General features: G+C 62.7%; 1 protein-coding gene across 3 annotated transcripts; it reads left to right on the forward strand.

Annotated features, from left to right (window-relative positions):
- Positions 1 to 659: 659 nt before the first annotated feature.
- Positions 660 to 20,851, forward strand: NUMBL (NUMB like endocytic adaptor protein). 3 transcript variants are annotated; one of them, XM_062176815.1, is made up of 10 exons: positions 660 to 736; positions 3,820 to 3,904; positions 5,391 to 5,530; positions 6,100 to 6,174; positions 6,275 to 6,349; positions 7,029 to 7,169; positions 12,635 to 12,824; positions 15,886 to 16,191; positions 18,387 to 18,509; positions 19,310 to 20,851. In XM_062176815.1, exons 1-10 carry the CDS (start codon positions 713 to 715, stop codon positions 19,939 to 19,941), a joined length of 1,791 nt encoding a protein of 596 aa, XP_062032799.1. In that variant the 5' UTR covers positions 660 to 712; the 3' UTR covers positions 19,942 to 20,851. The 3 variants fall into 3 exon arrangements, with proteins under 3 accessions (XP_062032799.1, XP_062032801.1, XP_062032802.1); XM_062176817.1 differs by having other exon boundaries at positions 15,889 to 16,191; XM_062176818.1 differs by lacking the exon at positions 660 to 736 and adding an exon at positions 782 to 851.
- Positions 20,852 to 23,757: the final 2,906 nt, after the last annotated feature.

A 23,757-nucleotide genomic window follows, 5' to 3' on the forward strand; every position in this document is an offset into this window, starting at 1 on the left:
TACCACCCCAGCCAGCTGCTCGGCCAGACCCTCAGGACCGGGAACAGGGTGGAGGGCGCCGCGCAGTGCAGCCAGAACCGCGCCCGAGCCCCCGCCGGTGCCGCCCCCACCCCTCCTGGGCCACGCGGACCGAGCCTCAGGACGCCGGGGTCTGCTCATTCCCCTCCCCTTCCCTGCAAAAAGTGCCTCGTCACCGCTTCCGCCCGCCCCCGCCGGGCCGGGAGATCTGGGGACGCGGGGCGGCGGGGCGCTTCCCGAATACGTTTGGGACGCGGAACTGGAGGGGGCCTGAGGTCAGGGGGTCCCCGAAGGCGAGGGAATCCGAGCCGGGCGAGGCCCGGGGTAAAGCCTCGGCGAACCTCCTGTGCGTGCCCGGCCAGTGGGCGTGGCGGGGCGGTGGCCGCTGGGCGGGGGCGGGGCCACACGCGTGTGGGCGGGGCCCGCGGCGGGCGGGGCTTCTCGCAGATACAGCAGGCGGCGGGCCAATGGGCGGGGCCGGGGCGGGGAGCAGAGGCGGGAGGGACGCTCCCCAGCCCCCGGAACGGAATCCTCCCAGGAGCAGAGCTGGCTCGCGCGCGTGCATCCCGCACCATCCCCCGGCCCCGGGCCGGGCCCGCGTCAGACTGAGCCGCCGCCGCCGGCGCCACAGCAGCAGCCCTCGGGTGGCCGGGCCCAGCCGGGGCCGCGGGAGGCGGGGGCGCCCAGGCCCTGGATGTCCGGCAGCGCGGCGGCCAGCGTGAGCGGGGCGGGAGAGGGGGGCTCGGGGCGGGGGCGGCGCCGCTGCTGATGTGGCGGAGGGTGGGAGGCGGCGGCGGCGCCCGGATGGAGCGAGGGTGCCAAGGCTGGAAAAGGTAGTACTGGGTGGGGGTCCAGGCGCCAAAGCCTGGGAGGTGGGTTTCTGGGGCTCAGTCTCTTGCCAAGGCCCTGAAAATGGGGACCCGGACGCAGACACCCCCCGCCACCACCGCCAGATCAAGGACAGGGGTCAGAGAGATTCCAGGTTCAACTCCCGAGGCGAGGTTTTGCGGATGGGGTCTGGGACACATCCCCCATATCCAGCCAAGGCCTCCGGGGGGCCATTCCAGGCACCATCCCTACCCCTCCCTGCTTGCGGGGTGGGGGTGGGGGGTTCTGAGCACGACAGCCCCCAGGCCAGATGTTGAGGTTGGGGTCTTTGGGTACAGGTGTCCCCCCCTTCCTCGCGAGCCGGGGCCTGGGGCGATTCCCAGCACTGTCTGTCCCCAGGCCTCAGAGACATCTGGGGCACAGCATCCCCCACAATCCCTGGGCGGAGTCCCGGGCACGGCCCCTTCCCAAAACAAAGTCCCTGTGCCTGGGACTCCAACCCTTTGCACCCCAGCCTGAGTAAGATATAGGGAGTTCCAGGCAATCCCCAATCCACCCCTCCCCCCACTTGGTCAAGGGTCCCAGGGCACTGGTCTCTAGGCCACCCCCTTTGTCCGTGGGGCTGCCCAGCTGTCTGAGAGAAGCCCCACCCGCAGACACGGCATCGCCTCCCCCTCCCAGCCCTGGGCCCCCAGGCTCCAGAATTCTGGCTGGGCTGGGGGCGGCTCCCCAGGGGCCCGGTGCTGCCCTGTCTGTCGGCAGGCAGCCTCGGCGGCTTTGTGTGTGGTACCTTGGGGGAAGGGGGAAGCAAACGATGGTGGGGAGGTGGCTAGGACTGTGACCCCATGTTTGTGTGGCCGGGGCTGTGTGTGTGCTTGTGCTGTAGCTGGTGGCTGAGGGGTCCTCTGTGTGTGTTGTGTGCATGTGTGTATGTGTGTAGCCCCGGAATTTGTGTGACAGTGTGTGTGTATGTGTGAGATAGCAGCCCCCTGCGCACGTCTCTGTACTTCTGTCTGTTTGGGTGTATGCCTGGTTGTGACTGTGGCTGTGTCTGCGATGATGTCTTTTGTGACCCTGCGCTCGTGTGCCTTGGTAACCAACCGTGGCTGGGCATGGGACGGTGAGTGTGTGGAGTGTGTGTGTGAGCAGTGTGGTGTCCACCTGCCTCTCCCGATGGCTGAGGTTTATGGTGTGTCTCTGATGTTGTCTGCCTGGGTGCAGCTCTGGATGTGGGGTTCCCCCTGTATCTGGAGGCAGGCTGAGCCTCTGGGATTGTGCCGTGGCACCGTGTGTGACAGTGCTCTGGGTGTGTGTGTTGTCGAGTGGGCGTGTGTATCTGCAGTTTCTTCTGTGACGTGGGTTATGTATATGGCTGAGTTCTGAAACGTGAGCTATTAAGAGAGGCTATTTAATGGGGGTGGGACTCCAGCTGTGGATGTGTCTAAGTGTGTGCGTGTGTGTGTGTGTAGGGAGGCGCGCGGGTAGCTTCTGTGTGCCCGTGTGCAAGTTGTTTGTCTGTGACCCCTGTGGGCTCGCCTGTGAGAGTGTGGAGGCACCGGGCTCCTGGTGTTTGAATCTGGGTGACATGCTGCTGAGGTGACTGGTCCCCGCCTGCCTCCATGGCTGCCACTCAGGCTGGATAAACCCAGCCGTCAGTGCTACCTTGGTCGGGCTCCCTGCCTTTCTGTGCACGTGGGGTGGAGGAAATTGAAACTATGTGCTAATTAATGTCTCTGCTTGTGAAATTGAATGCAGGCAGGTGGGGCGGTGACTGGGTGCCCCGTGCCCAGGGGGCAGGGTTGCATGTGGCAACCTGCAGGGTTGCATGCCACATGCCACGTCTGCCTGAAGAGACTGTGTGATGGTGTGGCATGGAACAGCTGTGGCCAGGACACGGACTCTGTGCGCCCCTGCATCCGTGAGCATGTCTGGAATGCGTGAGGCTGAGGCTGAGTGTGGCCATCCTTGGCGATAGTTGTCTCTGGGAGGTGGCATGCTGTGGCTTGCACGCACAGCGTCCCTGGAAGGCACAGGGGACCGTCCACGTAAGTGTATTTGGCACAGAAGGCCGTGTGACTGATACGGTGATCAAACATGAGCACCTATGATTGGGGTGACTGTGTGACAGCACGTGACAAAAGATGTGTTGATGTGATTGATACACCTGGAGCTGAATGTTTGTGTATGGCCATGTGTGAAGCCACATGTGTGCGTCCATGACCAGATGTTGTGTGTGGCAGTGGGACATGTGACGAGTGTGTGTGGCTGTGATCATGCTCCGGGGTGACCAGCTGGGTGGACCCCGGCTGGGGGACCTGTGACGTGGTATCTTGGGCGGATGCCTGAGGAAGCATCACTGTCTCCGGGTGTGGTCGCACATGTGCAGTTCTGGTGGGCGTGCCTGGGCCCAGCACTTGGTATGTGGCTGAGAAACGAGAGTGACCAGATCTCAGAGGCCAGTGTCCGTGGTGGGGCCCGGGTGGGCTGGGACGCTCCGTGGAGGCGTGCATGTCTGTGGACATGAGTGTCTGACGACATGCAGCAGCTGTCTGTGTATCTACACCAGCGAGGTGTGCAGCTGTGCCCGTGTCTGTGACCAAGTACAGAACTGTGGCCAGCTCTTAGGGACAACTCCAGACACGAGTTGGCTGCACGTGTGTGACCGCCTTTGTGGGCAGCCCGGGCCAGGTGTCTGAAGGATACGGCCACTCTGTCCTCTGTCTTGGATGCTCAGGGCCTCCTGGAGACCAGCCCATCCCCAGCCAGTGTCCCCACCCCCGAACACACCTACTCGTTCCTGGGCCCTGGGATCCAGGTGGCTGATCTCCCTAGTAACAGTTGCTGTGACAATTAGGGCTCTCATCAAGGAGCCTGAGATGGAGGGGGCTGGCTCAAGTTCAGAGGGGGAGTGAGTTGAGGGACCAAGCCCTGTCCAAAGCAAACTTTTCACTTCTTCCTCCCTCCCTTGGGCAGGGCGGACCCAGGAGGCCTGAGCAGCATCTGTCCCCAGCCCCTGGTGGGGCCCTGGGGCCCCCCGAAATCTCCAGGACGGAGCCAGGTGAGTGTGCAGCTTGGGACAGGGCAGGGGCTGAGTGGGCAGGGGAGGGGTTTTTCCCACAGTCACACAGCCCTGGTCGCGTTCAGGAGTGGACACCCTCAACACCCTCCCTGCATACCCTCAGACTCGCACCGCACTCGCAGATCTGACCACTGCAGACTGTTACACACACACACACACACACTGCAGACATACCGTTCACACCCAGATGACGGCCCTTTCAGATGCACACACAGTGTGTGCTTAAGTAACACATTCATCCGAACCTACAGGCACACACATGTTCACGCAGATGAACACGAAGACACGTGTTCGTCCAGATTCTCTCACACAACCACACTTCCATACACACAGACTGCCAGATGCCTCACGCAGACCCACACTTTTAAAAAAAGCTTATTTATTTATTTGAAAGACAGAGCAATGCAGAGAGAGAGAGTCTTCCATCTGCCGGTTCACTCACATGCCCACACCGCAGAGGCTGGGTCAGGGCAAAGCCGGGAGCCCAGAACTCCTGGGTCTCCTAGGTGGGTGACAGGGGCCCAAGCAGTTGAGGCATCGCCCACTGCCCCTCAGGACTGCACCAACAAACTGCCAGGTCAGAGGCAGAGCAGCCAGGACTGGAATCGGGCAGGGGAATCTGCACCTGGAATCTGTATGGCCGCAGGCGGCCCAAGTGGTAGCTGAGCCTGCTATGCTACTGCACCCCTGCACCCCTGCACGGCCACACGCATGCACGCTCTCACACGGCCCTCGGACCTCACGGCCGCGCACACGCACGCTCTGACACGGCCCTCGGACCTCACGGCCGCGTGCACGCTCTGACACGGCCCTCGGCCCTCCCCCTCAGCAGCAGCCACGCTCCGGGACACACCCACACAGCCAGGCTCACCCAGGCAGCCGTCTCACACACTCACACACACACACACCCACACACACACGCAGGAGTCCCCGTCTGCTGTGCTGTCCCCTCGCCTCCTGGGACGGTCTCGGGAGACTCCTGGGGCGGGCCACCTCTCACCCGCACCCCGTGCACACAGAGCTCTCCCTGTGACTGTCCCCGGCGCACACCCCCAGAGGCCTTGCCTCAGACTACACACGCTAGCAGAGGGGCTGTCAGTGGTCCACAGCCTCTCCCCTCCCCCACACCCCTCAGTGGGCTCCCACATCTGACACCTGTACCCCTGATCCGCACATCCTGTGCCCTGTGGTCATCCGATCCCCTGACCCTCATTCCTTGACCTGTGACCCCTGACCCCTACGCCACCTAACTCCCGTGCCGCCAATGCCTTCACTACTGGGTCTTTGACTCTTCCCGGCCTCCGACCCATGCCCCTGCCGCCTTCCCCAATCTGATTCCTCTGCCCCCCGGAACACTGTGGCTCAGTAACCCCACTCCCATATTATCTGACTCCATGCCTTCTGCCTTGAGCCCCATGCCCTCTGACCCTCGCCCCGGGCCCACGCCACCATCCTGTGTCCGCAGACGGGGCGGGCACCATGAACAAGTTACGGCAGAGCCTGCGGCGGAGGAAGCCGGCTTACGTGCCCGAGGCATCGCGGCCCCACCAGTGGCAGGCGGACGAGGACGCGGTGCGCAAGGGCACCTGCAGCTTCCCGGTCAGGGTGAGTGGGGGGCGCGCGGTGGGCGGGGCGCGCACTGAGGCCTTGCCGGGTTGCCTACAGACAAGTGCCCAGCGGGCAGGAGCCGGGCCTCGCGCCTGTGTAACAGATGTTCTTCTGCACCAGGAAAATATTGCCTGAGGGACGTCCTGGCTATGGGGGCTTTCAGTTTTCCATTGGGAGGTCCCAAAATTTCTGTAGTGGGTGCAAAGCTCTCTTGTGTTAAGGGCTTTGTGAGACACCCGGGCCTCTGCCGCGGTCCCTACGCCTTGATTCTAAGGGAGGCGGCAGGGTGCGGGGCACGGGGAGCTGGGGAGCGGCCACCCCTCCCCAGGTGCAGGAGCTGAGCCCCTGTAGCCCCATGCCACTGGTCACTGCAGACCGGCGCTCTTTGTGCCTGCGGGGAGGGTGGCCTGGGGCGCATGGGACAGGCTGTTTTCCCATCTGTGCACCTGCGCTAGGACTGGGGCCCCACCTGGTAGAGTCGGTGCCTTAGCGCCAGCGATGGCCTGGATGGTGGCGGGGGCGTGGCTTGTCAGGGCACACTGGGATGGCTTGTCACTGTCCTGTAGTACCTGGGCCACGTGGAGGTCGAGGAGTCCCGAGGCATGCACGTGTGTGAGGACGCCGTGAAGAAGCTCAAGGCGGTGAGTGAGAGGCCGCGACCGAGGGCGGCGGAATGCGGGCGCCAGGTCAGGCGGAGGCGGCAGCCCTGACCTGGCTCCTCTGTCCCTGCTCCCACCCCAGATGGGCCGGAAGTCGGTGAAGTCTGTCCTGTGGGTGTCGGCGGATGGGCTCCGAGTGGTAGACGACAAGACCAAGGTAGGGGGCCTGTGGGGGTGGGGTGGGCAGCATGGGCCCCACTCCTCACCCGGCTCGCAGGGGCCCAGGACTCTGGGATGTCCCTTGTGCCACGTGCTCCTGCGACCTGTGGCCTTCGTTAGGCATGAGGGCCTGGCTCACCCCCTCACCAGCGGGGGGACCCCAACACAAGATTTAGCCCCTCCAGGCCTCAGTTGCTGCATCCGAATAATGGGGATTCAGATGCCTCCTTGAAAGGAGGTAGTGTTAAAAATGGCTGCTAATGGAGCCTGCCCCGTGATGGTGCCCTGATCCCCAAAGGCAGCTCCCCCGTGTGTACTGTCAGCCAGGCAGGGGCCAGGAGCTGGGTGCCCGCCGCCCAGAGACTCTCTGTGTTAATGACGGAACAGGATCACCACATGCACACGCAGTTCTCTCGGTCTGAATCCTGCTCCCTGCCCATTGGCCCGGCTCACACCTGCTCCAGGAAGTCTTGCCTGCCTCCCTCCTGGCTGGGCTCAGGGCCGGCCCTACCTGATGTCCTGCCGCCCCCACCCTGACGTTGGAGCCCCCTGTGAGCATTGCGAGGCCAGGGGCTGTCTCGGGACTGTAGGGGCAGGATTCTGAGCGTGGCTCAGGGAGCGTTGACTGAACGCCGGACCGAGAGCTCATGCCCCACTCCCGGTCTGCCCCCTCCCAGGACCTGCTGGTGGACCAGACCATCGAGAAAGTCTCCTTCTGCGCCCCTGACCGCAACCTGGACAAGGCGTTCTCCTACATCTGTCGCGACGGCACCACGCGCCGCTGGATCTGCCACTGCTTCCTGGCGCTCAAGGACTCGGTGAGCACCCCGGGCCCGAGCCGGCCGGCTGCGTGCGCTCGGGCGGGCCGGCTGGTGCCCGCGCCCTGAGAACGAGGCGCCCGCAGCTCCCGAGTCGAGGTTTTCGGTTGAGACTGGAATGGGTTAATGCACGGTGTTTAGAACAATGCCTGGCGCCCGCGTTAGGTGTCACCGTCACCCCCGTCACCCGTCGCCCGCGCAGCCAGCGGGTCTCCCCGCGAATTCGGCAGAGTGCACAGATGGTCCGGGCCCGGCTCTGCGAATTGTCACTTCTATTTAAACCTCACCCACTCAAGTTACAGAGAACTCCGTGCCCCTGCAGCCCTGAGGGCTTCGGCTCATTTCTCTGAGTTCTCGGGGGTGGGCAGGGCCCTTCTGAGAACCTGAGGAACGGGGCCAGGGCCCCTCCTCTGAGGCCGTCACGCTCGGGCTCCCGAGGCTATGACAGGGCCCCGTGGTTTCCGTGAGACCGAGGTGTGACCTGTGGAGGAAGTGCAGAGGCTGGCGGGCAGCGCTGGTAGAGGCCCTGGTTACTCTTCTGCCCCCGGAGGTACCTCTTCTACTCCTTCACCCAAGGCAGGTGCATATGCTCCAGCCCTCACCTCTTCATTCCAGCCAGCACCAAGGAGGGAGGCCCTGGAGGGGACCCCCCTCTCTGCTGGAAGGTGCATAGCCCAGACTTTATTCTGCCCTGACCTCAGGCCCCAGACCAGTCTGGTAGAAGCCACAGTCTGCGTCTCCTAGGTCAGCCGGTGTCCTTTGTTTGCGGGTAGCAGAGAGTAACGTAGCTAACATACAGCCAGCAGCAGATGGACAGACAGATGTGAGGGGTCTCAGGACGCCAAAGGCAGTCGGCGGCTTCGCTGTCCGAGAGCCCAGCAGCGTCGGGGATTTCTAAGGGGACACTCTGCAGCACCAGCCCTGTGGCTCAGCGGGTCCAGCCCTTGTTTGGCCTCCCGTACCCAGAGTGCTGGGTTCCGGTCCTGGCTCCACGGTGCATCGATCCAGCTCCCTGCTAACGCGTGTGGGAGGCCGCAGACAATGGCCCAAGTACTTGGGTGCCTGCCACCCACGTGGGAGACCCAGATGGAGCTTGGCTGTGGTGGCCACTGGGGGAACGAACCAGCAGATGGAAGACCTCTCTCTCACTCGTCCTTTCAAATAAATAAATACATCTTTAAAAAAAAAAAACACAGTTCTAACGCGAGGGCGTGGGTTGGCCCAGCAGGGGCGGGTGGAGCACCTGGAGTGGTTTAGTCAGCGCTGAGGGGGAGTTTGCCCGAGAAACCCCAATCTGTTCTCCGAAGCAGGGGGCGGGGCCGGGCAGGGACCACCTGCCCCAGCCAGGCCCCCTCGTCTTCCACGTGGGAGTTTGGAAATTCCCAGCCCTCCCGGCAGGGGGCGCTGTGCTTTGGAAGTGCAGTCAATGGTTTCTGTAGGTAGGTTTGGGGTGCTGGCGCCCCCACACCGTGTCTGCAGCGGTATCTGCAGAACCCCTAGCACCCCCCCACACCCAGTCTCCACTGCCTGGAGCCGTCAGGGTGGCTCAGGGCAGAGGCAGGGAGAGTGCCGGCAGGCCGCTGGGAAGCCGTTTGGGACTTTGTGGCTTAACCCACCACGCCACAGAGCCGGTCCCAAAATAAAACCTTCAAAAAATAACACTAATAGTGAGGCTTCCAGTCCATGAACATGGCATTTTCCCTTTTTTTTTTTTTTTTTTTGACAGGCAGAGTTAGACAGTGAGAGAGACAGAGAGAAAGGTCTTCCTTCCGTTGGCTCACCACCAAATGGCCTCTATGGCCAGTGCACTGTGCTGATCTAAAGCCAGGAGCCAGGTGCTTCCTCCTGGTCTCCCATGTGGGTGCACGGCCCAAGGACTTGGGCCATCCTCCACTGCCTTCCTGGGCCACAGCAGAGAGCTGGCCTGGAAGAGAAGCAACCAGGACAGAATCCGGTGCTCAACTGGGACTAGAACCCGGGGTGCCGGTGCCGCAGGCAGAGGATTAGCCAAGTGAGCCGTGGCGCCGGCCCCCATTTCTTGTTTATTATCTCATTTCTTTCAGCAGAGTTTTGTAGTTTTCAGTATACGTGTCTTGCATCTCTTAGGTTACATAGTCTTTATTCCTAACCATTTTATCCTTTAAAAAATTATTTATCTATTTGAAAGTGTTACAGGGAAAGGGAGATCATCCATCCACTGGTTCACTCCCCAGATGGCCGCAATGGCTAGCGCTGGGCCAAGCTGAACCCAGGAGCCAGGGGCTTCAGGCCTCATCGGGGTCTTGCATGTGGGCGGCAGCGGTCCAAGCACGTGGGCCCGGGTTACTCCGCTGCGTTTCCCAGGCACACACACTCACAGGGAGCTGGATCGGCCGTGGAGCAGCCGGAACAAGAACCCTATGGGGGCACCGATCCTGTCCCGGTTGCCCCTCTTCCAGGCCAGCTCTCTGCTGTGGCCAGGGAGTGCAGTGGAGGATAGCCCAAGTGTTTGGGCTCTGCACCCCATGGGAGACCAGGATAAGCACCTGGCTCCTGCCATCGGAACAGCGCGGTGCGCCGGCCGCAGCGCGCTACCGCGGCAGCCATTGGAGGGTGAACCAACGGCAAAAGGAAGACGTTTCTCTCTCTCTCTCTCTCTCACTGTCCACTCTGCCTGTCAAAAAGAAAAAAAAAAAAAAAAAGAACCCTATGGGGTAGAGCATTGTTGCAGGCGGCAGCTTTACCCGCTATGCCACAATGCCATTTTACTCTTTTACATACTCATCTAAATGGGATTGTTGTCATCCTTTTGTTTTTGGTTTGCTTGTTGCTAGCGTGAAGAGGCACAGCAGATTTTGGGGTGTTGCTGTGTTTCCTGCAGCTCCGCTGAGTTTGTCTGTTGGCGGTAGCTGTGGCAGATCTGTTTAGGAATATATCATATGTCATGCCGGCTGCAGAAAGAGATCATTGTATTTCTCCTTTTCTTGTGTACTTCCTCTGGCTTGAACGTCCAGTTCAGTGTCACGGGGAACAGACGAATTGGACATCCTTATCTTGTTCCTGGTCTTCTAGTTCCTGGTCTTAGGAGGCACATCTTGTTTTTTTCCATTGAGGATGATGTGAGTTGTAGGTTTTTCATAATGGCTTTTAGCAGGTCAAGGAAGTTCCCTTGTATTCCTAGTTTGTTGAGTGTTTTGATCATGAACGAGTGCTGGATTTTACCTCATGCTTTTTCTGCATCAGTCAAAATCGGTATGTGCCCTCCCGCAACCCCACTCAATGTGGTCTGGTACCATGGTGGATTTTCAGGTATTGAACCAACTTTGCATTCCTGGGGTGGATGCCGCTGACCATGGTGTAGAGTCCTTGTAACGTGTTGCACGGTTCAGTGTGCGGTGATTTTGTTGAGGATTTTTGTCCCCAGTTATATATATTTTTAGATTTATTTATTTTATTTTAAAAGAGTCACAGAGAAAGAGGGAGAGGCAGAGAGTGATCTCCCATCCACTGTTTCACTCCCCAAATGGCCGCAACAGCCGGGGCTGGGCCAAGCCAAAGCCAGGAGCCAGGAGCTTCATCCGGGTCTCCCACACAGGTGATAGGGTCCCAAATACTTGGGCCATCCTCCACTGCTTTCCCAGGTGCATTAGCAGGGTGCTGGATCGGAAGTGGAGTAGCCAGACACACAATGGAGCCCATATGGAATGCCGGTGCTGCAGGTGGTAACTTAACCCTCTGAGCTATAGTGCCGGCCCCTGTCCTCAATCGAACTTTAACACTGGGCTCAGTATCTTGGTTAGGAAACAGAAGTCAGGTACATCTCATGTGGACCCCACTCTCACACACTCATTATAACGGGCGTGCTACCCGAGCCCTGCTGTTTCCGTCTGTTCCGAGGATTCGTGGGCGCCCCCCTCCTGGCACTGTCGGGAGGATTCTGGGCGCGTACGTGGCCCACGCTCCCGCCACACCCATGGTGCTCTGTGGCCTGGCTCTGTGCTGGATGCCTGCCGTTTATTAATTAGCGCTCCTGACTCTTGCAACGACCCCATGAGGTGGGTGCTGTTAGGACCCCCGTTTTATAGTTGAGGAGCCTCCGCTGCCCACAGGTAGGAAGTGGGAAACCAGCATCAATCCCAAGACTAGTGGCTGTCACTCTCCACCCCCGACACTTTGGTATAAAGATTTTCCAAGCATGCAGCTACATACCAAACACCCAGACCCACCAGGAATGTCTGTGCTTCCTTTTTTGTTTTTGTTTTAAATATTTATTTACTTGAAAGGCAGAGTTACAGAGAGAGAGAGAGAGGTCTTCCATCTGCTGGTTCACTCCTCAGATGGCTGCAATGGCTGGAGCTGCGCTGATCTGAAGCCAGGAGCCAGGATCCAGGGGCTTCTTCCAGGTCTCCCACGTGGGTGCAGGGGCCCAAGGACTTGGGCCATGTTCTACTGCTTTGCCAGGCCATAGCAGAGAGCTGGACTGGAAGTGGAGCAGCCAGGACTTGAACCGGCACCCATGTGAGATGCCGGCACTGCAGGCTGTGGCTTTACCCGCGCCGCCACAACGCCAGGCCAAAGCCTCAAGGCTGGACTCCGTCCAGGTCCCCCCCTGGGTGGCAGGGACTCGAGTGCTTGAGCCGTCACTGCTGGCTCCCAGGGTGCGCACCGGCGGGGAGCCGGGCCTGGCGCCAGGCAGTGTGACGGCTGCGGCACCCTGGGCGGCGTCTTCACGGCTGGGCCAGGCAGTGCCCGGGCTGGGCCGCTCCCTCAGGGGTCCCTGCGTTTGTTTTCTGAGCGTTTCCCAGTCACAGGCACCGAGGCCTCCCTCGACCTCTTCAGGGCCCACGCTGCTGTACCCAGATGGTTTCCTAGTGGGGTGGAATTCTGGCCTCGGTCAGCGGCTCAGGGGGCTGCAGCCGAGTACCGGGGAGCGGGTGGCTCCCTCTCCCGGGTTTGCAGAGGGCCTGGCGTGGCAGGGGTGGGGAGGGAGGGTCTTCTGTCTCTTTCTCAAATTTTCACTTCTGTATGGGAGCGACAGAGAGGGAGACAGAGATGCCTAGTGCTGCTGGCTCACTCCCCAGCCGCCGTAGCCCCAGGCCTCCCACGGGGCTGCAGGACCCCAGCCATCCCTGCTGCCTCCCAGGGCGCACTCAGCAAGAAGCCGGAGCCTGCAGCGGAGCTGGGAGGGGGACACACACAGGCCTCCCGCTGGTGGCTTTCCCGTCACGAGGAGGCCTCCTGTACAGGCCCCATCAGCCGTGGGGCGCTGCGGGGCCGGCTGCCCTGCGCCTGTGACGCCCCAACCCCAGCAAGAGCCCCGGCTCCGCTCCCGCGCACTGCCGGAGCCTCCGGAACCGAGCGTGGGCCACCCAAGGGGCCAGCAGCGGGCCAGAGCAGCGGGCCAGGGGACCCTCGGGTGTGCCCCCCACCCCACCCCGCCGCCGCGTCCGCACAGAGCCTCTGACCCCGGCCCCACCTGCCCGCAGGGCGAGAGGCTGAGCCACGCCGTGGGCTGCGCGTTCGCCGCCTGTCTGGAGCGGAAACAGCGCCGGGAGAAGGAGTGCGGGGTCACGGCCGCCTTCGACGCCAGCCGCACCAGCTTCGCCCGGGAGGGCTCCTTCCGCCTGTCCGGGGGCGGGCGCGCGGCCGAGCGCGAGGCCCCCGACAAGAAGAAAGGTGGGTGCTGGCCCGGGGCGGGCGCGGGGCGTCCGGTGTGGGGAGGGACGCCGGAGCGGGTTCCAGAGCTGCCCCAGACGGTCTGCAGGGCGCGGGTCACGGCGTGTGAGGGTCTGCAGGCCGCGGGTCACGGTGTGAGGGTCTGCAGGCCGCGGGTCACGGTGTGAGGGTCTGCAGGCCGCGGGTCACGGTGTGAGGGTCTGCAGGCCGCGGGTCACGGCGTGTGAGGGTCTGCAGGTCGCGGGTCACAGTGTGAGGGTCTGCAGGCCGCGGGTCACGGTGTGAGGGTCTGCAGGCCGCGGGTCACGGCGTGTGAGGGTCTGCAGGCCGCGGGTCACGGCGTGTGAGGGTCTGCAGGCCGCGGGTCACGGTGTGAGGGTCTGCAGGGCGCGGGTCACGGTGTGAGGGTCTGCAGGCCGCGGGTCACGGTGTGAGGGTCTGCAGGCCGCGGGTCACGGTGTGTGAGGGTCTGCAGGCCGCGGGTCACGGTGTGAGGGTCTGCAGGCCGCGGGTCACGGTGTGAGGGTCTGCAGGCCGCGGGTCACGGCGTGTGAGGGTCTGCAGGCCGCGGGTCATGGTGTGTGAGCGTCTGCAGGCCGCGGGTCACGGTGTGTGAGGGTCTGCAGGCCGCGGGTCACGGTGTGTGAGGGTCTGCAGGGCGCGGGCGCAGGGTCACGGTGTGTGAGGGTCTGCAGGCCGCGGGTCACGGTGTGTGAGGGTCTGCAGGGCGCGGGCGCAGAGCCGTCTGCCGCAGCCGCGCTGCCGTGCAGGGGGCTTGGAAAAGCACCTGGTAAAACAGCCTTTTGGGTAAGCGGTTACTACTGCGCAGGCTCAGAACCCGTAGTTGTACAATGTCACCAGGCACAGGTTCTTCCTGAAGTGCATGCGACGTGCGACTCAAACACGTTTATTTGGTGCAAAAAACATTGAAATCCATGCGAACAAGGAGCCTTCATGAAGTTCATGGAAGTGTGTCCCATGAGAAAACTAATTTCAGGTTTTTTCTGCACCAACATAAACTTACCTTTTGATCTTGTTTTTCTTTTTTTTTTTTAATTTTTTTTTATTTTTGACAGGCAGAGTGGACAGTGAGAGAGAGAGAGACAGAGAGAAAGGTCTTCCTTTGCCATTGGTTCACCCTCCAATGGCACCGCGCTGACCCGAAGGCAGGAGCCAGGTGCTTCCTCCTGGTCTCCCATGCGGGTGCAGGGCCCAAGCACTTGGGCCATCCTCCACTGCACTCCCTGGCCACAGCAGAGAGCTGGCCTGGAAGAGGGGCAACCGGGACAAAATCCGGTGCCCCGACCGGGACTAGAACCTGGTGTGCCGGCGCCGCTAAGTGGAGGATTAGCCTATTGAGCCACGGCACCGGCTTTGATTTTGTTTTTCTACAAACTTGCTAAAGGACCCTTGTATGTGTCTGCTGAAGTCACGGTGTAATTTTCAAAAAAAAAATTTTTTACTGTCAATTCTAGTTTTAAAATTTTTGGAGAACACTGCTTAGAGTGTCCCAAGAATTGGCAACCGATCCAGGTTAAGGGAGACAAAGGAGACTTGAGCAGTGATTAATCACGCACACAGCCTGTGCTCCCGGGTGGGTCCTGGGTCGTAGGAGACGGACGTGGGGAGCCTGGGACTGTGGACTGGCTCGTGGGTCTGTGTCCGTGTTCCGTCTCCCCAGCTGGGCTGTGCCGAGGTCTGTAGGGGAATGTGCTTATTCTCCCCTGTGTGTGTGCGTGCTGGAGGTTTCAGGGTTGATGGCACCAAAAAACAAAACAAAACAAAACAAAAAACAGAGAGGCATCACTACCCAAGCAGATAGTTAAGAAAACACACACACATCCCTTGTTCCACTGTCACCGTTTTTCCATAAATTTAAAAAGATTTCCTAGCAGAAAGTGAAACAAGGTGTCGCTGGGCGAGCCAGTGCACAAAGTATTTCTCCTCTGCAGGTTACATCCCGTGTCCAAAGCGCTTTGCCACTGGCAGCGTCATCGTTAGGGTTCTACCCTGGGTGGGGCCGGGCTCTGCAGGGCCTGACAGCGGATGTGGGGTCTCCTTCCGGGCTCCCACGTGGGTGCAGGGCCCAGGCACCTCCCAGGCGCACCTGTGGTATGTGGTGTCTTCTCCACCTCCGAGGGCCGTCAGAGCGCACAGAGCACCATCCGGAGCGCAGCTCCACATGGGGCTCTTGGCTGTGTAAAGGTCTTTGCTGCTGGCAAAGGAGAGCCTGGTTCCCAGGGACCTTGCGCTTCCCTGGCGCTCCCAGGGCCAGGCCAGCTCCGCCTGGCTGTGCTGCAGCCGGAGGCCGTGCACTTACACACGGCTCCGGCGTTGTGTACCCAGCTTTGGTTGGATCCCAGAGCAGTCACCACTCGCACGGGAGGGAGGCCTCTGCCCGGGAGGCCACGGGAGGTGGCAGAGGGATGTTTATCCCAGGCCTCTGGGTGGGAAGCTGGAGCCCAGAGACGGGAGCCGACTTCCTGAGGTCACACAGTGAGAGCCCCGCTGTTCCCACTGCCCCAGCCAGGATGCCTCTCGGCCTGGGAGGAAGGGGCAGGGCCAATGGCAGCCCCCGGGTGCCTCTCCGGGCTGGGTTGGGTTGAATTTGCTGGCTTCGGGCTGCGGCTCCAGGGAGACCCTGGGTGGAGGGAGAGCGTGGGTGCGTGTGCGTGGGTGCGTGTGTGTGCATGCGTGTGTGTGTGTGTGCGTGGGTGTGTGTCACTGACTAGGGGACCCTGTCCTTGAAGAGCTTGTGTCTTGTGCCAAGTGAGGATAACACAGTCCCAGAACGGAGGGCGTCTGGAAAGCTTCCCCGGGGAGAGTGCTCCACCGGGTCTGGGATGACGTGGCCACTGGAGGGCGATAGGAGACGCTGAGCCGAGGACATGGGGCGGGGGAGACCCGAGGGTCAGCTGGGGGGGGGGTCCCCAAGGGCTTCTGAGCAAGGGGGTTAGGGACGTGGCAGGGCTCCCAGCCGCTGGTCTTGAAGGTGAGAACCAGGTGAGAGGCTGGAAGGCCAGGCTGAGATGTCTGAGCACCTGTCTCCCTGTGTCTCCAGCAGAGGCAGCAGCTGCCCCCACAGCGGCTCCCGGCCCTGCCCAGCCTGGGCACGTGTCCCCAACGCCAGCCACCACATCCCCTGGGGAGAAGGGTGAGGCGGGCACCCCCGTGGCTGCAGGCACCACTGCGGCCGCCATCCCCCGGCGCCACGCCCCGCTGGAGCAGCTGGTCCGCCAAGGCTCCTTCCGTGGGTTCCCAGCACTCAGCCAGAAGAACTCACCTTTCAAACGGCAGCTGAGCCTGCGGCTGAATGAGCTGCCGTCCACTCTGCAGCGCCGCACTGACTTCCAGGTGAAGGGCACAGGTAAGCCCTGGGCTCTGGGGGTGGCGTGGCAGAATCAAGTGGCACTGTCTAATGCAGCCAAGGGATAGAGAAGTGACGCACACTGATTGATTAGCACTGTCTGCCAGGGACAGAGAAGAGAGAAGTGATACACACTGTGATTGATTAGCACTGTCTGCCAGGGACAGAGAGAGAAGTGTAACACATCGTGATCAATTAGTAATGCCCGCCATGGACAAGGGATAGGAGAGAAGTGGTATAAATCATGATTGATTAGCCATGCCTGCTACGGGTACAGGACAATAAAAAGGCAGCACGTCATGAATTTGCAATTTTCATTGTGGTTAAGGGAAAGATGCCACACACCGTGACCGGTTAGCAGAGTCAGCTCCAGGTGAAGAACTCTGCCGTAGACAAGAGAAAGGAGAGAAAGCACAGATGCCCTGTTTTTGCTCAGGAGTGGACGGGAGCACTGTGGGCTAATGTTCCCTCCGAGCATTTGGCTAGCAGAGCCCAGGGGAAGGTCCCTGTCACGCTGAGTATGATGGATTAGCAGTGGCTGCCCTGGGCAGGGAGACTTGAGCCATGGCCTACGTCATGGTCTCCTTGCACGGTCTGCCATGAGCCAGGAAGAGCAGGTGGCCCCCACAGGATCAGTGTGCCACGTCCATCAAGGCAAGGGAGAAAGGAGAGCAAGGGGGATGTTTTCACCCAAAGGGGAGACTCGCAGAGCTGGTCGGTGGGAACCTGAGTGAAGGGCACGTGTGAGCAGAGTGGTGGCTCAGTGGTGCTAGCTATGGATGGAGGCAGTGACACCTGCAGAGGAAGGAGGTGGCACATCGTAATTGATTGGCAATGTCTGCTGGGGGGCCATAGGAGAGAGGTGGTATAAGTGCCTCATTTCATGTGGAGAGAAGAAAGATGGAGATACAAGAACCTGTCTTTCACAGCGTTTGGCCTGTGGAGCCATTAGGTCTGGCCAGCTCAGGGGTGGAAGAGCTCGGTGTGGGGAAAGGATCGTGTTTGATTACTAATGTCTGCCACGGGTCAGAGAGAGGAGAGAGGTGGCACGGGTCACACTTTTGCCACGCGAGAGGGTCGCCTGCCCCCCCCCAGCAGTGGGTGAAGCTATGCTGTGCAGCCCCCTCTCCTGCTTCCATACACCAGACCTGGGACACCACTGTCACTGGTGGCCTTGGGGACTGGTGTGGGAGTTGTGCTGTGCCCAGAGCTACTCGAGAAGCTAACTCACACACTGACGCCAACACACACACTCACCACACTCACCACACAGCCTCCAGCGCCCTTGGCCGTCCCACGCCCTAACGGTTGCTGTCTCCATGCAGCCTGGCATCGCGTCCATGCCCAGGGCCACCACGCCTGTCCCTGGGCCAGCTGGATGTGACTTGACACATGGGAACTCCATAGAGACCCACACAGGTGTCACATCCATGCCACACAACCCGCTGCACACAGATTCACACACATACACTCGTGGGCCACACAGGCAGATCCACTCCCACCTGTGAGGGAGCCGCAGCCCTGGACCTCAGTCACTGTCGGGTGCCTCACCCCTTTTTGAGCAACACACACCGTCCCCAGTGGGGCCCCCGCAGCCACTTCCTCTGACGTGCACTGGAGCACCCCACATGCTCTCAGCAGTTGCCGAGACATGGACATTTGTCCCGTACACGCCAGTCCCTTTGCCATGTCTGCTCCATGGCGCGAGCGCATCTCATTTGCTGTGGGTGGGGTGGCCGGGGCCCCACCTCCATGCAAAGCAGGGCCCACGGCCCCCAGCCAGCAGCAGCAGTGTGGCCAGCATCCACCTGAGGGGACCACGCCTTGCTGTGCACATGCCACGACCTCTCCGTGCCCTGGCGTCCCTGTCCCCCTCGTCATCAGCTTCCACAAGCCGCCGTGGTCCCTGTCACCCTCAGTCATCAGCTTCCACAAGCTGCCGTGGTCCCTGTCACCCTCGTCATCAGCTACCACAAGCCGCCGTGGTACATGGAGATGTCGCACACGTGTGCACGCACACACACGTGCACACACACATGCATGGTTACCTACACGTCCATGATGACTCAGTTACTCTAGAGTGGACCCCACACCCAGTGGGAGGTCTGCTGAGGGCACAGGGATCAGCAGAGGGCAGTGGCAGGGCCGAGGCTGCTGGCTGACCCCTGTCCTCCCCCCCCCCCCCGCCCACCCAGTGCCTGAGATGGAGCCTCCGGGGGCCAGCGACAGCGACAGCATCAACGCGCTGTGTACCCAGATCAGCTCGTCTTTCGCCAGCGCGGGCGCACCAGCCCCAGCGCAGCCATCCACCGTGGCAGGTGAGCCTCCCCCTGCTGCCTGCCGGGACAGGCACACTTGCAGGCCTCCTGCCTCTCCCCCGGCACGCAGGGGGGCCCCAGAGACCCTCCCAGACTGCAGGACCCTGGGGCCAGGCTTCAAGCCCAGAGCTTTAGACGCTGGGTACCCAGCCTGCCTGGGGTCAGCCCCAGGCTCTGGTCCCGGCTGCAGCTTCCTGCTGTTGCAGCCCAGGGAGGCAGCGGTGGTGAATTGTCAGTGGACCCTGCCGCCCAGGCGGGACACCTGATTGAGTTCCCAGCTCCCCGCTTTGGCCCAGCCCCTGCCGGTGCTTGAAGTGGATCAGTGGATGCGATCCCTGCTGGCCCCACCCAATTTTTTTTTCAAATGTAGACTTCTAGAATCTTCAAAAACACCCACTAAGTTGTTGGGCCCTGCTCAGGGTTAGAACAGCACGCTCTGGGAGGGTGGCTCCTCACACAGGGCGTCCAAGCGTCAGCCTCCACGGTGGTGGCCAGATCGTCTCCCAGCAGGGGCGGCACTGCCCAGTGCTGGGCAGGTGCAGGGGCGCTGGGTGTTGGTCCTACCCAAGCCTCTTCCATCCAGGGCCACAGGCTCCGGGGGTTGCATGTTCTGGCCCTGCACAACCAGAATCTGGTCCCGAGTGCTCAGCCACCCACCCCACGTGGCCGTGGCCAGAGGGGCGCAGAGCTGGGGCCCAGAGGCTGGCGGCCAGGCTCCCGCGCCTGCGCTCTGATCCCGAGGCATCGTGATTCCCAGCCTGCAGTTCTCAGCGCGGCCCGCCCCTCTCCTTTCTCTCCAGGCGCCTCTGCCTGGGGTGAGCCCTCCATGCCCCCTGCAGCCACCTTCCAGCCCGGGCACAAGCGGACACCTTCAGAGGCCGAGCGGTGGCTGGAGGAAGTGTCCCAGGTGGCCAAGGCCCAGCAGCAGCAGCAGCAGCAGCAGGCGGCCGCAGCCCCCCTGCCCACCATGCCCCCCGCCCTGCAGCCTTTCCCCGCCCCCGTGGGGCCCTTCGATGCGGCGCCGGCTCAGGTGGCCGTGTTCCTGCCGCCCCCGCACATGCAGCCTCCCTTTGCGCCTGCCTACCCGGGCTTGGGCTACCCGCCCATGCCCCGGGTGCCGGTGGTGGGCATCACGCCCTCGCAGATGGTAGCCAACGCCTTCTGCTCAGCCGCCCAGCTGCAGCCCCAGCCCGCCACCCTGCTCGGGAAAGCCGGCGCCTTCCCGCCCCCGGCCGCACCCAGCGTCCCCGGGGGCCAGGCCCGCCCCCGCCCCAGCGGGACCCCCTGGCCCCCAGAGCCAGCGCCCGCCCCAGCGCCCGCCTTGGACCCCTTCGAGGCCCAGTGGGCAGCGTTAGAAGGTAAACCCGCTGCAGAGAAGCCGTCCAACCCCTTCTCCGGGGACCTGCAGAAGACCTTCGAGATCGAACTGTAGCCCGCCCCGCCCCGCGCCTCTCCCCAGCCCCAAGCCCCCACCCCCGCAAGCCCCGCGACCACCCCTGCACCCACTACGGCACCAACGCCGCCACGGGGCCGCGCGACCCCTCCTCCGCCCCAGCTACAGCCCCCGTTTCTGTGTCGACCTCTCACTTTCTAGCGCTGGGCTGGACGGCGGAGGGACGCCCACCGCGGCGCCCCCAGGTCTGGTCGCCTCCTCCCCCCACAGCACAAGCCAAGGGCGTCCCTCTGCCCGCAGCCGCGTTCACTGCCAGTGCTGTGCCCGGCCCCGCCCGGGCCCGGGGCTCATGGGGGGCCCAGGAGGCGGGGAGAGGTAGGGGAGGAAGATGCTGTTACCTCACGTGGGTGCCCGCTGGGAAGGGGTCCGGGAGGCTGGGGAAGGGGTGCCTGGCGGGTACTTTTCTATCTTTTATTTCCAGATTTTTTTTGTATCTAAACTTGCAGATTTGTATTATATAAGGACAGCCAATAAAGGAAGACTATAACGGTGCCCTTGGGGAGACGGGGTGTGTGTGTGTGTGTGTGTGTGTAGGGGGCACGGGGTGGCCGCAGCGCGCCTGGACCTCTGAGTGCAGCCGGGGCCGCAGGTGCAACGGGCTCGGCGCCTGGCAGGTGGGTGATGCGGCCAGACCAGGATGAATCACCTGATTCCGTGACTCAGGGAGCCAGAGCGGAGGTGCGAAAAAGACGAACTATAAACTGCCGATCGGTTCCCTGTCAACACTCTAATCAGACGGCGCGGACCTGCCTTGGGAGGGAGCTGCCAAGGTCTCGCCTCGCCAGCTGCGGGTCTGGTAACCCAGGCGGCCCCCGGATGGGGCGGCACGTGGATCTGAAGTCCGTTGTTTCCTGGGTTCCTTGACAGAATCTATAAAACACATTTTAAAAGGGAAACATCCTATGTGTAATTCTTTGTAGCTCGTTAAAATGAGGTGACCAGTGCTCCGGCCCCAGGTGGTAGATGGGCAAGTTGAGTCACTGGCCCAAGGTCACGGTCATGTTTGCAGGGAGGGGAGAGCTGGGGGTCAAGTCTCACGTCTGGCTGACTTCCGGGACAGTCACTAAGCATCAGGCTGTGAGAAAGCAGCCTAGGGTTTGGAGTGGGCGCTCGACCCGCCATTAAGACGCCCGCCTCCCACAGCGCAGGGCCTGGGTTCAAGTCCCGGCTCCAGTAACGGGGTGCCTGGATTGCACTTCCTGCTCCCAGCCATTGCTAGCATTTGGGGAGTGAACCAGAGGGGGGAGCTCTCTCAAATACATAAAAAATAACGTTTTTTAAAAAAACGCAAAAAGGGCTGGTGCTGTGGCGCAGCGGGTAGAGCGGCCACCTACAGTGCCAGCATCCCATATGGGCGCCGGTTCAAGTCCCAGCTGCTCCACTTCCGATCCAGTTGCCTGCTAATGGCCTGGGGAAGCTGTAGAAGTCCTTGGGCTGCTGCACCTGCGTGGGAGACCTGGAAGAAGCTCCTGGCTCCTGGCTTCGGATCAGCAAAGCTCTGACCATTGCAGCCAGCTGGGGAGTGAACCAGTGGATGGAAGACCTCTCTCTCTCTCTCTGCCTCTCCTTCTGTGTAACTCTTTCAAATAAATAATAAGTAAATCTCTTTAAAAATGCAAAAAAAAGAGCCATCAGTGTGACACAATGGGTTCAGCAGCTGTGATGCCAGCATTGCCTGTGAACACCAAATCCCGGCTGCTCTGCTTCCAGTCCAGCTCCCTGCTATGGCCTGGGGAAGCAGAAGAGGACGGCCCAAGTGCTGGGGCCCCTGCACTCACGTGGGAGACCCAGATGGAGTTCCAGGCTCCTGGCTTCCGCCTGGCCCAGCCCCAGCTGTTGAGGGCCATTTGGAGAGTGAACCAGTGGATGGCAGACCTCTGTCTCTGTCACTCTACCTTTCATGTGTGTGTACATATATATATTTGAAAAACTAGGGTCTGCCCTCCAGGGGTTCCATTAAAGCCCCTGAACACGCTCCTGGAATCCAGGGCTAGGGACCCGTGGCCCGGGACAAGACTGCCGGGGCTCTGCAGCTTCTTCCTGCGCCCCGAGCGCCCTCTGCCATCCTAAGGTGGTGGGCTCAGCCCCCCTCCTCCGGGCCTGGAGCCGTCCTTTCAGCCTGGGTTTCCAGCTGAGTGGGAGTGGGGGGCGTCCCTACCCCTTGGATCCTGCAAGCCCTGCCCACCCAGGGAAGCCACCACCCAGCCGCGGGTCTGTGCTCCGGTGTGTGTGTGGGGGGGGGGGGGGGCGCTGAGCTGCCTTGGCCTCCTCCTTCCCGCACCGCCAGGGCCAGGCGGGCAGAGGGAACCCCAAGCGCTCTCCTCCTCAAACTGGCAGGCAGACAGGGGAGCAGCGCCCTGGGGCGGGGACAGAGGGCCCGCGCTGCTGGGCAGATGCCGGCTGGGACCGCAGCACAGCCGGACCACCCACCCGGCCCGCCCTCGCCCTGACCTCTGCGCAGCCCCCACAGACGCCCGTGGGAGCCCCAGCCCCCTTGGCCAGAAGGACCTCCCACTCCTGGTGCAGACCCTGGTCCTCCGTGGAGCGCCTGGCTTCCCGGAAGCCTCAGACGGGGAGTAAACCTCGCGGAAGCCCGGAGTGGACGCCCTCGTCCTGCGGGCGGGCCCGGGCCCCACCTAACGCCAGGCGCCGCCTCCCCAGGCCCGAGGCCGCTTTGTCCCCGCTCAGGCCCCGCCCCCGGCTGTCCGCAAGGCCCCGCCCCTAGCCCCGCCCCCTGCCCCGGCGGCCCACGCAGGGCAGGCGCCAGCCGCCCACCCACCGCGCCGCGCGGGGCGCCCGGGGCCGCTGCTTCCGCCGCCCGCGCGGGGCCCCGGCCACCCCTGTCGCCGCGGGTGCGAGCGGCGGCCCTTGGGTCGTAAGGGGCCACGCCCGCTCGACCCGCCGCCCCCGGCCCTGCGAGGCCCCGCGGCGGCTGGAGGCGCGGGAGAAGGGCGCCCCCGTGTGGCCGCCCGGACTGAGGGGCGGCGGCCGGGCCGACAGCCCTGGTCAGCCCGGGTCAGCCGCCGCCCCGGCTCCGCACGCCCACGCGGGGCCGGGGTGGTCGCCAGCGCCAGCCGCGCCGTCCCTGCCTCGTGCGTTCGCCGTCATGCTGAGATCTGGGGCTTCGGCGCCCCTGCAGCCCCGCAGCGGGGCCGGGCGCGGGTCTTGTGCCCGCACTTTCTGGATACGCAGTGCGTTTGCCGGAGTGGCAGAGCTAGGGAGCGGGCTCCCGTCCACTGGCGCACTCCCCCGATGGCCGCTACAGCCTGGACTCCATCCTGGGCTCCCACGCGGGCAGGGGCCCGGCAGCCGGGCGTCCTCCGCTGCCTTCCCAGGCCACAGCAGGGAGCTGGGTCGGACGTGGAGCAGCGGGGCTCGAACCTGCGCACGTGGAGGCGGGCGCCGCGGGATGCGGGACCGCGCAGGCCCAGTGTCTGCCCCGGGGCCTCACCAGGCCCGGCCACGCCGAAGCATTCCAGCAGCAGCACCGTGTGCCCAGCTGGGGGCTCAGCCCGTGGTCTCTGCCCGGCCGGAGTGGACAGTCCACGGGAGGGCCACCCAGACACAGGTGTGAGTGAGTGAAGCAGGCGAGGGGACACGGCGGCCCAGGGGCGCTCAACTCCTCCACCTCACAGCGGGGTCACCTGGCCGGCTCCTGGGGAGCAGCGTCCCGGGCAGGGGCCCAGGCAGGGGCCCAGGCAGGAGCTGGGGTGGGGGCTCCCGTGTCGTGGAGACAGGGCCAGGGGAAAGCAGGGGCGGCAGGCCAGAGCAGAGGAGGTCAGAGCGCGCGGCAGG

Source organism: Lepus europaeus, chromosome 19 (genome assembly GCF_033115175.1).
Source record: "Lepus europaeus isolate LE1 chromosome 19, mLepTim1.pri, whole genome shotgun sequence".
NCBI classification, from domain to species: Eukaryota; Metazoa; Chordata; class Mammalia; order Lagomorpha; family Leporidae; genus Lepus; species Lepus europaeus.